Below are 17,241 nucleotides of genomic sequence, written 5' to 3'. Positions count from 1 at the left end.
GGTTGATGCCAGGAGAACGCTACCTGCATCTATGCTTAATGCCAACTGAAATGTTTGGTAGAGGAGGAATACTGGTCTGGGCCAGTTTTTCATGGTTTGGGCTTGGCCCCTTAGTTCCAGTGAAGGGAAATCTTAACACTACAGCATACAATGACATAGACAATTTTGTGCTTCCAACTTTGGGGAAGGCCCTTTCCGGTTTCAGCATGACAATGCCCCCGTGCACAAAGCGATGTCCATACAGGAATGGTTTGTCGAGATCGGTGAGGAAGAACTTGACTGGCCTGTACAGAGCCCTTACCTCAACCCCATCGAACACCTTTGGGATGAATTGAAATGCAGACTGCGAGCCAGGCTTAATCGCCCAACATCGGTGCCCAACCTCACTAATGCTCTTGTGGCTGAATGGAAGCAAGTCCCTGCAGCAATGTTCCAACATCTAGTGAAAAGCCTTCCCAGAAGAGTAGAGGATGTTATAGCAGCAAAGGGAGGACCAACTCCATATTAATGCCCATGATTTTGGGATGAGCAGGTGTCCACATACTTTTGGCCATGTAGTGTATATGTGCTTTGACTGATCAGGTAGGTGTGTCTTGTCTGTTAAATGAACAACATTTTATATTGTTTTGAAAATACATTTTATTAGTCTTTTTGTTTCTTTGGACCTGTCTAAGCGAAGGAATAATGGATTTATTTTTGATGGTGTATATTCAATGGTTTTATTAAAATAGACGCCCATTGTACACCACTACTACCACTCATCCCCAGCATGCCCACGGGAGGTATGAAAGGTGTATGCAGGCAGTAAGGGGGTCATATAAACATTGCCCTTTTTTTCAGGCAAAATACCGTAAATCCTATGTGAATGCATTATATGACTATACGTCTAACTCCCGACAGTCATTACTTACAGTACCAGTCATACGTTTGGACACCTACTCATTCTCGGGTTTTTCTTTATTTTTACTATTTTCTATGTTGTAGAATAATAGTGAAGGCCTCAAAACTATGAAATATCACGTAATGAATCATGTAGTAATCAAAAAAGTGTTGAACAAGTCAAAATATACTTTTACATTTTAATTTCTTCAAAGTAGCCACCCTTTGCCTTGATGACGGCTTTGCTCACTCTTGGCATTCTCTTGGGTTGAGTTCGGGTGATTGTGGAGGCCAGGTCATCTGATGCAGCACTCCATCACTCTCCTTCTTGGTCAAATAGACCTTACACAGCCTGGAGGTCTGTTGGGTCATTGTCCTGTTGAAAAACAAATGATAGTCCCACTAAGCGCAAACCAGATGGTATGGCGTATCGCTGCAGAATGCTGTAGTAGTCATGCTGGTTAAGTCTGCCTTGAATTCTAAATAAATCACTGACAGTGTCACCAGCAAAGCAGCCCCACACCATCACATCTCCTCCATGCTTCACGGTGGGAACCACACATGCAGAGATCATCCGTTCACCTACTCTGCGTCTCACAAAGACACAGCGGTTGGAATCAAGTCTAAAATTTGGACTCATCAGACCAAAGGACAGGTGTCCACCGGTCTAATGTCCATTGCTTGTGTTTCTTGGCCCAAGCAAATCTCTTATTGGTGTCCTTTAGTAGAGGTTTCTTTGCAGCAATTTGACCATGAAGACCTCATTCAGGCAGTCTCTTCTGAACAGTTGATGTTGAGATTTGTCTGTTACTTGAACTCTGTGAAGCATTTATTTGGGCTGCAATTTCTGAGGCTTGTATCTCTAATGAACTTATCCTCTGCAACTCTGGGTATTCCTTTCCTGTGGCGGTCCGCATGAGAGCCAGTTTCATCATGACGTTTGATGGTTTTTGCAACTGCACTCCAAGAAACTTTCAAAGTCCTTGAAATTTTCCGAATTGACTGACCATGTCTTAACCTGTTGGGGGTAGGGGGCAGTATATACACGGCCGGATAAAAAACGTACCCGATTTAATCTGGTTATTACTACTGCCCAGAAACTAGAATATGCATATAATTGTTTGATTTGGATAGAAAACACCCTAAAGTTTCTAAAACTGTTTGAATGGTGTCTGTGAGTATAACAGAACTCATGTGGTAGGCAAAAACCTGAGAAGATTCTGTACAGGAAGTGCCCTCTCTGACCATTTCTTGGCCTTCTATACACTCTTTATTGAAAACAAAGGATCTCTGCTGTAACGTGACACTTCCTAAGGCTCCCATAGGCTCTCAGAAGGCGGCAGAAATCCATTAACGAAGATAATGGAATTCATTGCCCTTGACAAATCAATCGTTCCGTCGGGGGTGATGTTGGCTTTTGCCGACTGGTCGAGCACCGGTACACATGTTGCCCTACCGGAGTTACACATTAGTAGCATCACTGCAATTAGCTTCAAGACATACTATGGAACGCCGTTTGGGTCTTTTCGTGTCAAAAAAGATACACCTCAAATAACACTAATTGACGAGTCAAATAACACTATTTGACACATTAACCTGTTGGGGCTAGGGGGCAGTATTTTCACGGCCGGATGAAAAACGTACCCAATTTAAAACAGGTTACTACTCTGGCCCAGAAAATAGAATATACATATTATTAGTAGATTTGGATAGAAAACACTGAATTTTCTAAAACTCTTTGAATGGTGTCTGTGTTTATAACAGAACTCATACGGCAGGCAAAAATTGAATCAGGAAGTGGGGGAAATTAGAAATTTTGTTTTTCTTTTGAATCCCTTGAAAAACTACAGTGACATAGGATTTACGTTGCACCTCCTAACTCTTCCATTGGCTGTCAACAATCTTCAGGAACTGGTTTCATCCGTCACCTGTTACCGGGCAGAAAATTGTGGCTCAGTCAATCACTGGCCAGTCTGAGGACAGGTGTCTTATGACGCGCGTGCACGTGACTTTGTTGTTTTCTATTTTTCTTCTGGGATGAATACCTATTGCCCGGTTATAAAATTATCGCAATTTTACGTTACAAAATACCCTAAAGGATTGATTGTAAACATCGTTTGACGTGTTTCTACAAAGGGTAATGAAACTTTTGACCATTTCGTCTATGGATTTGCGTCCACGCCACATGGCATTGTAAAGTGTTTTGGATGGGTCAACAAAACGGACGTATTTGGACATAAATGATGGACTTTGCAGAACAAATGAACATTTCTTGTGGAAGTGGGTGCCCTTCCGAGTGCATTCCGCCGAAGATCAGCAAAGGTAAGAAAATATTTCAAACATATTTTTAGAGATTTGTCGATGCCGTGGTTGTAGGCTAACTGTATAGTTTAGCATTGAAACCTAAGTTCTGCACTCAGAATATTGAACAATGTGCTTTTTCCGTAAAGTTATTTTGAAATCTGACAAAGTGGTTGCCTAAAGGAGTAGATTATCTCTAATTCTTTAAATAATTGTTATAAATTTTGTCAGCGTTTTTGAGTTCTTCTGTAAATGTGCCTATTCACCGGAAGTTATGGGGAGAAAACGTTTTCTGAACGTCATGCGCCAATGTATAAATTGGGTTTTTGGATATAAATATGAACTTGATCGAATAAAAAATGCATGTATTGTCTAACATGATGTCCTAGGAGTGTCATCTGATGAAGATTGTCAAAGGTTAGTGATTCATTTTAGCTGTATATCTAGTTTTGTGATGGCTATCCGTGCTTGGAAAATGGCTTTTTCTTTGCTCATGTGCTATCCTAAAATAATCGAATGTTTTGCTTTCACCGTAAAGCCTTTTTTAAATTGGACAATGTGATTGGATTAACGAGTAGAGTATCTTTAAAATGCTGTATAATACTTGAATTTTAATTTCGCACGGTGCTATCTCACTGGTTGTTGTCCAACCAATCCCGTTAACCGTATTTTAGCTCGAAGGGGTCCTCTAGAGGTTAAATAAGCTTTTAATTTGACACCTCAAATAACACAGTTCTATTATAGAATGTTGTGTGTTCTGAATGTGCAAGCCAAGTGCCACCACTATTATCTGTAGCACTGTCAAAGCTGTACAAAAAAGTCTGCAAACAAGCAAACACCAGCCATAAACGATGTGTTTACAAAACCGCGTTGGTAATAAAGCATTATTTGTTTTACCACAACTTCTGGGGTAGCTAGCTAGCTTTAGCTTGGTACCTAGCTAGCACCAATACAACCAGCTTACAAACAATGACCAGTAGAAACTGCAGTCATTTTCATTAGCAATGATTTAGGAATCCTTGTGACTAAGTATTAAAGTAATGATGGACTGTCATTTCTCTTTGCTTATTTGAGCTGTTCTTGTCATAATATGGACTTGGTCTTTTACCAAATAGGGATATCTTCTGTATACCACCCCTACCTTGTCACAACACAACTGATTGGCTCAAACGCATTAAGAAGGAAATAAATTCCACAAATGTACTTTTAACAAGGCACACCTGTTAATTGAAATCCCTTCCAGGTGACTACCTCATGAAGCTGGTTGAGAGAATGCTTACAGTGTGCAAAGCTGTCATCAAGGCAAAGGGTGGCTACTTTGAAGAATCTCAAATATAGATCATATTTTGATTTGTTAAACACTTTTTTGGTTGCTACATGATTCCATATGTGTTATTTAATAGTTTTGATGTCTTTGCTATTATTCTACAATGTAGAAAATATTTTTTTTTAAATGAGAAACCCTTGAATGAGTAGGTGTGTCCTAACTTATGACTGGTACTGTACATCAGTTTGTATACCCCCATTGTAGTACACTCACTGTGTACAACTATTCACAATAATACACACTGACCATTGTTAACCACGTGTCTTGTGTTGACAGAGAGATGCTGAGGGACCCTGAGCTGAGATCCAAGATGATCTCTAACCCAATCAACTTCAACCACGTGGCACACATGGGCCCCGGCGACGGCATGCAGGTCCTCATGGATCTGCCTCTGGTAAGGGCCTCAACTGACCACCTGTCAACACAGCTTGAGCCAAAATGTCTGCCTCATATTGTATTCATAACCCACAAACAAAAATGGCCTCCCAACCCCCTGATAAGCTTACTGATATTGCGGGTGACAAAACAGGAGCCATAACAGCTGGATTCTAACGATCACAAGACACCGCTGGAGCCAAAATTGTGTCTCCTAACATTTTCTGACAGCAGCAGCTCCCACTCCTAACTCCACAGAATAGCACTGCTATACTACCTTCTCCTACTTTCCACCATCTCTGCCCATGTTTTCCTCCTCCTTTTGGAGAATGACCCTATAGTCCACACCCTCTTTCACTTTCTCCCTCCCTCTTCCCTCTTTTTTCCTCTGTGTCCTGTTTGTGTCCTTTTTCCCCTCTCTCTCTCACCCCCTGCCCGGCCCAGCAGCAGAGCGAGAGCACCTCCCCCTCATCCTCCCGTCACCACGCCCTGATCTCCCCACCGAGCAACTTTGAGCACATCTATCACATGAACCTTGTGTCGGCCGACCTCTACCTGCAAAAAGAACCTGCCACCACCACCTACTCGCTGCAGCACTGCATCCTGCCCCAGTTTTCCTCCTCTCCCTCCACCTCCTCCCTAGGAAGGGTAGGCCTAACCTGACGCTTCCCACCCCTCCTGCCTCCTCCTTTTACCACCACCACCTCTTTTGCGCAATTACAAATCGCCACCCTATGCCAGGGTTACTGGTAGTCAAATACGAGCCTGGAGGACTGCTGGTTCTCCTTCTCTCTCTTTGGTTGTTAATTGATTGATTCACTTTCTTTTTTAATTGGACAGAGTTACCTGGTGTCCCAGGTCTGAATCAGTCCCTAACTAGAGGGAAATTATACAACTGGCTGTACTTCTACCCTTATGGCCTAGATTTGAGGAAAAGACCCCTATGCACTTGTGTGAATCTGAGGGGAGAAGCAATATGATTGATCATACCTATCTAACCGTTCGTCTTCGATCTCCACAAGTAAATAGGGAGGTGGTACGAGGGGTCGACTTGGGACCAGGCCTATTTCCAGCGTTCCCACCACCCTCTCCCTCACCCCTTTGCACTCTTCCTTCTTCCCATTCCTTCCTTTCTCGCTGTTCTTTTTTCCATTTGCTGAAGTGCAGTGAGTTTTTCGAAAGCTGGTCGTTTTATTTTGGCTGTCATTTGAGTCTGTTTTTCTGTACTGGCTGCAGTGTGTGGTTGTGTTTTGTGTGATCTCTGCATATTTGTCATGTTAAAAACGGCAACATACTTGAAAAGCTTACCTCAGGGTTTCAATGGAGAGAAAGATTAAAAAAAAGGTTAATTTCATTAGTAGACAGCCACCAACACCAAAAGTGAAGTAGACACTTCTCTATGGCTGTTTCCCCCCATAGAATTTTGTGAAAACATGCCACGGTACGTGTAACTTGTTTCAGTCAAACGAGGGACTTACTGTGCATTTGGAGTTTATTTATCACAAAGTGAGTGTGTGTGAGCGTGTACAAGGCTGTTGTAAGTAAACATTTCACGGTATGGTCTACACCTGTTATATTCGGTGCATGTGACAAATACAATTTAATTTTATTTGGTTTAATGTGTGAGCATCCATGTAAATGTCTTGACGTTGTCTACTCATGTACATGGGTCGTGTTCATTAGGCACCCAAAGGAATTAAAGTCAATGAAACAGGGAAGGTCCAAAATGGGACTTGTCCAATAAGAAACACTAATTTAAAAAAAAAATTTAAAACGTATTCTGTTGTGTGTCCTAATGAGCATAAACCTGTTCACTCATATAGGAAGGTCCTTCTATAACAATGGCTGTATTTGTCATTGTCTTACTGTCTTGTCTGTGTGTGTCTGTGTGTGTTGGCGACTGCGTGGCGGCACAGAGTGTGATGCATTCTTCTCAGGACGACCCGGCCAAGGATAAGCCCCGCCCGCTATCCAGTATCTCCCGGCAACAGAGGAGCAAGACCCACATCACCCGCACAGCCTCTGGTGAGAGGATCCCAAGCACACGCACCTTCCACATGTGAACACATACAACACGTAATGCATACATTTCAACACACACACTAGTAAATCCATTCTCTCTCTGTGTCATTGATGCTAATGGTCTGTGTCTCGGTGTGTGTGTTTTGGGGGGGGTGTGTGTGTCACTGTGTCATGGAGGTGCAGACTTTGGAGGAGCAGGATTGTCGCGGAACATCTCCGACCCAGACGGGGACTTCGAAAGAGAGGTAAAGACCCCAGACACCGCACACACACACATCACTCACACATTTACTCAATCTATGCTCCTCTCTTTTCTCTGTCCATCTCCCTCTATCCCACATTCTCTGTTACCTTAAATTCAACTATCTTCCTGGGTATGATGACACATTCTCTGACTTTGCCAAAGCAAACATTAATCATTAATATTTCAGTTTGTATTGTTAAAGGCTACAGTATATGGAACTTTTTCTTATTGGAATGCTTTTAAGCCAAAAGGGGTCCCCTAAATGGACAGAAATATTGTCCAGAAATTACCTAATTTGATAGGAAAATGATAGACCTCTCCACACTGATGAGCAAAAGCATATTGCCTGCCTAAAGTAAAGGATGTGTGTGGTTTCATGAGAAAAGACATTGCTTTTTATTTTATGTATATGAACCAGGCAACAGTTGAGCAAAACAATTAGCAACTTAAAGGGATAGTTCACCCAAATGACAAAATGCCACATTGTTTTCCCCTGTAAGCAGTCTATGGACAAGGTACTGTATGACAGCATGCTTTGGTTTAGTTTCACTGTCACTGAGCACTGTTACATGCACACAATAATATGATTATTGTGGATAGTCAGATTAATATAATAGTTTAAAATGTTTACATGCTTTGCAAGAAGAGCAATTTCCCTAATAATCCTGTTTACATGGACACATCAGGCTGCTAATCAAAATAAACGTTCTACCACAGTGATCATGTTCATTGCAGTTCTTGACACAAACCGGTGCACCTGGCACCTACTACCATACCCCATTCAAAGGCACTTGCATCTTTTGTCTTGACTATTCACCCTCTGAATGGCACACATACACAATCCATGTCTCAATTATCTCAAGGCTTGAAAACCCTTCTTTAACCTGTCTCCTCACCATCATCTACACTGATTGAAGTGGATTTAACAAGTGACAATAAGGGATCATATCTTTCACCTGGTCAGTCTATGTCTTGGAAAGAGCAGGTGCCCTTAATGTTTTGTACACTCGGTGTATAAAGTTTGTATGTGAAAACTATTTCTAAGATGTATACTTTCAGTTTTTCTGAACTCGCGTATAAGCGGGAGGCTTGCGCTACCGGTGCTGGCACATGTGCAGATCAAATACGCAGCTGGAACGCCAATTTAAGCTGTTAACTTGTCCTAATAATTAGAACGATTTCTCAGAAAACCAGCTTTTTTAATCAGCGTATGCTTACTATGCCAATTAAGATGCATTTGGTAGTGTATGTGGACACCTGCTGGTCGAACTTCTCATTCCAAAATCATGGGCATTAATACGGAGTTGGTCCCCCCTTTGCTGCTATAACAGCCTCCACTCTTCTAGGAAGGCTTTCCACTAGATGTTGGAAAATTGGTGCGGGGACTTGCTTCCATTCAGCCACGAGCATTAGTGAGGTTGGGCACTGATGTTGGGCGATTAGGGCTGGTTTGCAGTCGGCGTTCCATTTCATCCCAAAGGTGTTTGATGGGGTTGAGGTCAGGGCTGTGCAGGCCACCGATCTCGCCAAACGATTTCTGTATGGACCTGGCTTTGTGCACGGTGGCATTGTCTTGCTGAAACAGGAAAGGGTCTTCCCCCAGACTGTTGCCACAAAGTTGGAAGCACATGTTGGAAAGGTAGAATCCTGTGACGGAGCCACGCTGAAAGTCACTGAGCCATTTTGCTGCCAATGTTTGTCTATGAAGATTGCATGACTGTGTGCTGGATCTTATACACCTGTCAGAAACGGGTGTGGCTGAAGCAGCCAAATCCACTAATTTGAATGGGGGTCCACATAGTGTAAGTAGAGTAGGTGTTTACATGACTATTTCCGTGCTCTAACTACTGCCATAATCAGTTTAATATCGAATTATGAGTGTAAACATACTCACTGTTTTCACATGCTAACGTTTTTGCATTTGTGGCACAAATCCCATTCAAGTCATGAAACCAATATTAGCCTTTATTGCAAGTCATGTCCAAATAATCCGAAAGTATCTAAAATTGATTGTTAAGCTCAACAGAATCACTTGTAGACGTGATGTACGAAAAATGCTAATATCGGTCCCATGACTTGAATGGGATTTGTGCCACAAATGCCAGAGAAACGAAACCAAAGCATGGATTGCTGTCATACCTTGTCCATAGACTGCTTACAGGGTAAGGAAACCAATATCTAATTTGGGTGAACTATCTCTTTAACTGTATAATCCATCTTTACCATAAACACCCTCTCTCTTCCCTCAGCCGAACTGGGACTCCACCCCCTCCAACAGCCCCAACTCTCCCCACTGCAGCCATCTTTACCATAAACACTCTTTCTCTCTTCCCTCAGCCGGACTGGGATTCCACCCCCTCCAACAGCCCCAACTTTCCCCACCGCAGCCAACTTTACCATAAACACTCTTTCTCTCTTCCCTCAGCCGGACTGGGACTCCACCAAGCACTCCACGCCCTCCAACAGCCCCAACTTTCCCCACCGCAGCCAGCTGACGCTGGATGGCCTGGAACACGCCCTGGATGGCTGAGGACCCCACCACCTTACACACATAATGCGTGCTTAATCACTCGACGCACCTACATTCAACATAGAACTTGTGTATCGCTGCAAAAGTGCCAAGAACAGACTGTGTCCCAGCCACCCCCACCCTGATTTGTGATAAAGGTTTATCGGTTTGGTTCCCCCCATTCCTACTTGTCTGCTTTCCTCTCTTCCTTTTCACTTTGTTAATGGAGGGTGCTACCAGGTACACCCCCAGCTCTACTAGCAATCCTGTGTTGACACCTCTCCCCAACACACACACACCTCTCCAGTTCCCTGTTGGAGGAGCCACCATTTTCCTATGAGTTAAGGATTATTAATACTTAGTTTAGGTTATTGATACATAGATGCATGCGAGGAACTGAATTAAAAACCAAGGTCAATGACGATAGGACACTCACAGGAAAAAAAGCATTCATGATGAACTATCCTAATCATAGGTATATGTTTGTGTTTCTAAACAAAGATTAGAGAAAAAAAAAGAGTGAAGGATAACTTTTTGTTTTTAAATTGTAGAGTATGGGGTACACACAACTGAATAGTGAAAGAAAGGGTAACCTTCAAAGGGACCATAAACCCCCCAAATTCCAACCCCTGCCATACTGGCACTGTAACCCCTATTGAGCTGTTCCCGGACAAGTGGCCATTAATTTGAGAGCAGTACCTACCCAGGGGACGAGCTGCCACTCAACAGACTGCAGGGGTTTTACTGTTAAGCTAAACCAGTGGGCATCTTTTACAGTAATTACACATCTCCCGCCAGCCTTCATAACGTGCATTATTTTTAACTTAGATCTTTTGCCATAAAAGTATAGTTGGCAAAACCAATGTGCCATAGCCACATAATCATGAGACTAAGACAAGGTGGGAATCTGAACAGTGAAAAGGACCACAACTCATAGGATTATTAATGAGTTTTCACAAGCTGCTGCTGTCGTTTGCTCTGTTTAAATAAGTGTGTGTGAAGAGCCGCTCACCATAGAGAGAGAAACTCCTGGACAAGGCCCTTCATTTTTAATCGTTCGATCATGAGTGAGAAGCATTAGCCTAGTCAAATAAAATAAACATAGCGGAGGTGTAGTCATAGCACCGTACCGCCACAAGGGGGCATGTGAATAGTGGTCCTCCTCAATTGTGGGACGTTTCATTGTACAGTAAGAAGCGTGAGATACTGCACAGGCATGTGTGGCCTATCCAGTTTAATCACTAGTGTGCCTTCAGTGCCATTTTCTTTTTTTGTCTTGCAGCACCACATTCAGATAATTTACTGAAGTGACTTTAACTCTGCAGGCCATCGGTGAGAGGGGAGGGGGTTCAGAAACACTGTATTAAACTTGCACATGTTTTAATCCCAGGAAAATCCTCTTTGATTTTGTGTCAATCTTTCTCGCTTTTTCTTATTTTGTTTTTCTTCCTGGACTTCTTTTCAGCTCTGAAAATGTGACTTTTCTCTTCGAAACACTACTACTTTTTTCCTCTTAAATCACCAGTTGAAATCTTTGTAATTAATGAATTGTTAGCAACAAACATTTGAACAGAAAATAAAATGGTATCTGATGTGCTTCGCTTGTCTCTGTGTGCGCTGTTTTTTTCTGGATTATTTCACCTCAAAACACAACTTTAATGCTATGAATTTATTTAATTGTTTAATTGTGATGCATGAAAAATATGTCTAGAAAATAATTAATGAATAAAACAAATGAATGGTGAAAAGTTCATGGGAAGTACAGTTCCTCCGCTCTCTCCACTGGCTTCCAGTTGAAGCTCGCATCCGCTACAAGTCCATGGTGCTTGCCTACGGAGCTGTGAGGGGAACGGCACCTCCGTCCCTTCAGGCTCTGATCAGGCCCTACACCCAAACAAGGGCACTGCGTTCATCCACCTCTGGCCTGCTCGCCTCCCTACCTCTGATGAAGCACAGTTCCCGCTCAGCCCAGTCAAAACTGTTCGCTGCTCTGGCACCCCAATGGTGGAACAAGCTCCCTCACGACGCCAGGACAGCGGAGTCAATCACCACCTTTCGGAGACACCTGAAACCCCACCTCTTTAAGGAATACCTGGGATAGGATAAAGTAATCCTTCTAACCCCCCCCCTTAAAAGATTTAGATGCACTATTGTAAAGTGGTTGTTCCACTGGATTTCATAAGGTGAATGCACCAATTTGTAAGTCGCTCTGGATAAGAGCGTCTGCTAAATGACTTAAATGTAATGTAAATGTTAAGTTTTTTTTTTTTTTTTTTACACGCAATATAGAGTTGAGGTCGGAAGTTTACATACTTAGGTTGTCATTAACCTGTTGGGGCTAGGGGGCAGTATTTTCACGGCCGGATGAAAAACGTACCCAAATTAAACAGGTTACTACTCTGGCCAAGAAAATAGAATATGCATATTATTAGTACACTCTGAAGTTTCTAAAACTGTTTGAATGGTGTCTGTGACTATAACAGAACTCATATGGCAGGCAAAAAACCTGATAAAAATTGAATCAGGAAGTGGGGGAAATTAGAAATTTAGTTTTTCTTTTGAATCCCTTGAAAAACTACAGTGACATAGGATTTACGTTGCACCTCCTAACTCTTCCATTGGCTGTCAACAATCTTTAGGAACTGGTTTCATCCGTCACCTGTTACCGGGCAGGAAATTGTGGCTCAGTCAATCACTGGCCAGTATGAGGACAGGTGTCTTCATCCCTGCCTGGGATGAATACCTATTGCCCGGTTATAAAATTATTGCAATTTTACGTTAAAAAATACCCTAAAGGATTGATTGTAAACATCGTTTGACGTGTTTCTACAAACGGTAATGGAACTTTTGACCATTTCGTCTATGGATTTGCGTCCACGCCACATGGCATTGTAAAGTGTTTTGGATGGGTCAACAAAACAGACGTATTTGGACATAAATGATGGACTTTGCAGAACAAATGAACATTTCTTGTGGAAGTGGGTGCCCTTCCGAGTGCATTCCGCCGAAGATCAGCAAAGTTAAGAAAATATTTCAAACATATTTTTAGAGATTTGTCGACGCCGTGGTTGTAGGCTAACTGTATAGCTTAGCATTGAAACCTAAGTTCTGTACTCAGAATATTGAACAATGTGCTTTTTCCGTAAAGTTATTTTGAAATCTGACAGTGGTTGCATAAAGGAGTAGATTATCTTTAATTCTTTCAATAATTGTTCTAAATTTTGTCAACGTTTATGAGTTCTTCTGTAAATTAAATGTGCCTAAGGGAAAGAGAAGTTATGGGGAGAAACATTTTCTGAACATCACGCGCCAATGTAAAAATGGGGTTTTTGGATATAAATATAAACTTGATCAACCAAAAAATGCATGTATTGTCTAACATGATGTCCTAGGAGTGTCATCTGATGAAGACTGTCAAAGGTTTGTGCTTAATTTTAGCTGTATATCTGGTTTTGTGATTGCTATCTGTGCTTGGAAAATTGCTTTTTTTTGTTGCTAAATTGCTATGCTAAAATAATCTGTTTTGCTTTCACCGTAAAGCCTTTTTGAAATCGGACAATGTGATTGGATTAACGAGTAGAGTATCTTTAAAATGCCGTATAATACTTGAATTTTAATTTTGAGATTATTTTGTTTTGAATTTCGCGCCATGCTATCTCACTGGTTGTTGTCCAACCAATCCCTTTAGCGGGATTGTATCTTAACTCGTTTTTCAACCACTCCACAAATTTCTTGTTAACAAACTATAGTTTTGGCAAGTCAGTTAGGACATCTACTTTGTGCATGACAAGTAATTTTTCCAAAAATTGTTTCCAGACAGATTATTTCACTTATAATTCACTGTATCACAATTCCAGTGGGTCAGAAGTTTGCATACACTAAGTTGACTGTGCCTTTGAACAGCTTGGAAAATTCCAGACAATGATGGTTTTAGGAGCTTCTGTTAGGCTAATTGACATCATTTGAGTCAATTTGAGGTGTACCTGTGGATGTATTTCAAGGCCTACCTTCAAACTCAGTGTCTATTTGCTTGACATCATGGGAATATCAAAAGAAATCAGCCAAGACCACAGAAAAAAAATTGTAGACCTCCACAAGTCTGGTTCATCCTTAGGAGCAATTTCTAAAAGCCTGAAGGTACCACGTTCATCTGTACAAACAATAGTATGAAAGTATAAACACCATGGCACCACGCAGCTGTCATACCGCTCAGGTAGGAGACGCGTTCTGTCTCCTAGAGATGAACGTACTTTGGTGTGAAAAGTGCAAATCAATCCCAGAACACCAGCAAAGGACCTTGTGAAGATGCTGGAGGAAACAGGTACAAAAGTATCTATATCCACAGTAAAACGAGTCCTATATCGACATAAACTGAAAGGCCGCTCAGCACGGAAGAAGCCATGCGGTGGATGAATCAGAATTAGTTGGGTAACATAGATAATTAAGATATTTTATTAGTATAATATGCTTATGTAAGATGCTTGTCATTAGAAAGTGTCCTTTGGACTCTGGTGTCTTTCAGTTGCACGTTTCCCTTAGCTGGGGCTCAGTCACTTGGGGCCCAGAGAGGGGAGAGGTCAGACTTGTCTTCATGGGAATGTGTCTTTACCTATTCTTAAACCATGTTAAGGGATGGCGTGATTCATGGCGAACCATTTATTTGTCTCCGCAATGTCTGTGCGCCGGTCACTCCCCTCAGTGAGCTTGTCCAGGAGTGGGAACAAGAGGTGTTTTACTGAGGATGGGCCACTATGAGATAGCACTGACAAAGGAGATGTATAGTGTATTTTGATAAGAACGCCTAAAAAGCATTCCAGAGGACATGAGCTAATGGTTTTGTTCTATACCGTACCAGGGAGGGACGGTTCTAGGGAGACCAGACACCGGTCTATATAATGAATCCTGTTGACATAGCAGTTACTGTCTGCTTTGTTTTATGGATATCTGTCATACATAACTTAACCTTTTATGAACTGTTACTAAGATTTGTGGTTCGTCAATGTACGTTGAAGGGGGTGTATCTTTGCTATAAAATATCTCTGCAGCCATTGTGTAATCACCTTATTCAATGGTTCATTCAAGAGAATGCATTATTGAAGGTCAAGTGCTTTTGCAAAAGTATCTTAAATATTAAAGATGTAGTTTAACTCGGACTGGTGTATTTGTAACTCTCCTCATTTGGTAATGCAGAAATTGGCCACCACAGACACTGCTCCAAAACCACCATAAAAAAGACAGACAGTTTGCAACTGCACATGGGGACTAAGGTCTTTCAAGTTCCGCACTGTACATTCTGAAGGTTTGTATAAAAATGAAGTTTATAGACTATTACATATCACTGGAGTAGCCTACAGGCAAACTATTTAATTTTTTCACAGATCCCCCTCACCTACTGAACGAACAGCTGAACACTCCACCACTGCTTTGTTCTTCCGTCAGGTCAGATAAATAATACAATTCAATGGTGCTCTTCAGGAGGAATTTCATCCCAGGGGCTATCACTATTATGAACATCTCCCGATATGGGCAGGAGTGGAGTGGGATCAGAGTGTAGGAAAGGTATCAATATGACTGTTCCTATTGTTTTCTGCTGTGTTTTCTATATGTTTTGTTTAGGCCTATGTGATGTGCGAGAAGTGCTACGATTTCCTCTTGTAGGACAAACGTGAATCAAAATTGTTTTCACTTTTCCTAAATTACTTGTAGATCAATGACTGTCAACACAGTTACAGTGAGGGAAAAAAGTATTTGATCCCCTGCTGATTTTGTAAGGGGACAGGACAACTTCACCTCATCAAAGGGACGATGGACGGGGCCATGTACCGTCAAATCTTGGGTGAGAACCTCCTTCCCTCAGCCAGGGCATTGAAAATGGGTCGTGGATGGGTATTCCAGCATGACAATGATTCAAAACACACGGCCAAGGCAACAATGGAGTGGCTCAAGAAGAAGCACATTAAGGTCCTGGAGTGGCCTAGCCAGTCTCCAGACCTTAATCCCATATAAAATCTGTGGAGGGAGCTGAAGGTTCGAGTTGCCAAACGTCAGCCTCGAAACCTTAATGACTTGGAGAAGATCTGCAAAGAGGAGTGGGACAAAGTCCCTCCTGAGATGTGTGCAAACCTGGTGGCCAACTACAAGAAACGTCTGACCTCTGATTGCCAACAAGCGTTTTGCCACCAGGTACTAAATCATGTTTTGCAGAGGGGGACAAATACTTATTTCCCTCATTGAAATGCAAATCAATTTATAACATTTCTGACATGTGTTTTTCTGGATTTTTTGTTATTCTGTCTCTCACTGTTCAAATAAACCTACCATTTCAATTATAGACAGATCATTTCTTTGTTAGTGGGCAAACGTACAAAATCAGCAGGTGATCAAATACTTTTTTCCCTCACTGTATGGCTCCGGGCTGAAGTTTCCCCTAGGTACAAATCTAAGAGTAGCTTCCCCTCCTGCAATCCTAACCATATTCATTAGCTGGGAAAATGCAAAACTGACCCAAGATTAGCGTCTAGCTTCACAAACAAACACACACACCCATAGCTCCATACAGGCGCACACACTGTCGTGAATAATTGATTTGCTCAAGGTGTGTAAAATGCTGAACCCAAAGATGAGGCGAATTACTTCCTGTATTTAATAGACAAACAGATGCATATGGTGAGATTTCTTCAAACCTCTCAGAGGAATGTGTCTATCTACTAACCTCAAGGGCAGGCAGGCATAAAATACTCTTGCTTATCTGTTCGTTCTCCAAGTGTTCCGGGACCCTGGTAAACATTAAATCAGAGGTGAGACCACTCAAGTCAAAGTAGGCTATACATTTGAACATCTCAATTGCTTGTGAGTAACCCTGGCTGGATTACAGCTAAAGTGGTCCTATGGACATATCTCCAATCTCCGCTGTGGAGCTTTGCAGCTCCTTCAGGGTTATCTTTGGTCTCTTTGTTGCCTCTGATTAATGCCCTCCTTGCCTGGTCCGTGTGTTTTGGTGGGCGGCCCTCTCTTGGCAGGTTTGTTGTGGTGCCATATTCATTCCATTTTTTTATAATGGATTTAATAGTGCTCTGTGGATTGTTCAACATTTTGGATATAAAACTATATAATCTACCATAATGCATTTTGAAAAATAGCTACGACCTACCTAATGAACACAGCTTTGGTGTGACCCCCATCTAAAAAAGGAATGGTTTTGACTGCATGGAACATTTGGAAATGAAGCTTATCCTCCCGTCCATGCTGTTCTGCTCCTAAAATTGCAACTTTACCCTCTTGTAAAAATGAAAAACTGCTATTAAACTATATCTACTTGAAAATAAAGTTGAATCCCTCCCCCTCTTAAAGTAAGCGTATAAGGCGATTATGATAAAAAAAACAATTTAGTTCATGGTTATTGTTAGTTACATGACTATACGTTTTTTGTGCCAGCCTTACTGCTGTCACCAGTCTGTAACCCTTAATTCTGGTTGTAGATAATTTACACTGTTCGGCAGTAAAAGTGAACACGGGTTACAATGCAAAACTGTACTTGTAGTTTAATTTCTCCGGACCAAGAGATAAAGCTGACCAGTCTTGAAC

The 17,241-nt window shown here is 41.8% G+C and overlaps 1 protein-coding gene across 8 annotated transcripts in view; it reads left to right on the top strand.

Annotated features, from left to right (window-relative positions):
* LOC115195336 (serine/threonine-protein kinase MRCK beta) overlaps positions 1-11,257 on the top strand; it is a 124,866-nt gene extending 113,609 nt beyond the window's left edge. For 3 of the 8 annotated variants that reach the window (XM_029755116.1, XM_029755137.1, XM_029755122.1), the window contains 5 exons: positions 4,784-4,901; positions 5,330-5,530; positions 6,799-6,907; positions 7,082-7,149; positions 9,574-11,257. In XM_029755116.1, coding sequence (XP_029610976.1) covers positions 4,784-4,901; positions 5,330-5,530; positions 6,799-6,907; positions 7,082-7,149; positions 9,574-9,678 — 601 coding nt within the window. In that variant the 3' untranslated portion in view covers positions 9,679-11,257. Of the gene's footprint in view, positions 1-4,783; positions 4,902-5,329; positions 5,531-6,798; positions 6,908-7,081; positions 7,150-9,573 lie in introns of those variants that run through there. The other 5 variants (XM_029755165.1, XM_029755145.1, XM_029755129.1 and 2 more) reach the window with 4 other exon arrangements.
* Positions 11,258-17,241: the final 5,984 nt, after the last annotated feature.

This window comes from Salmo trutta, chromosome 1, assembly GCF_901001165.1.
Source record: "Salmo trutta chromosome 1, fSalTru1.1, whole genome shotgun sequence".
Lineage (NCBI taxonomy): Eukaryota > Metazoa > Chordata > Actinopteri > Salmoniformes > Salmonidae > Salmo > Salmo trutta.
Note: the sequence above shows the minus strand (reverse complement) of the source record. Positions and strands in the feature narration are given on the sequence as shown.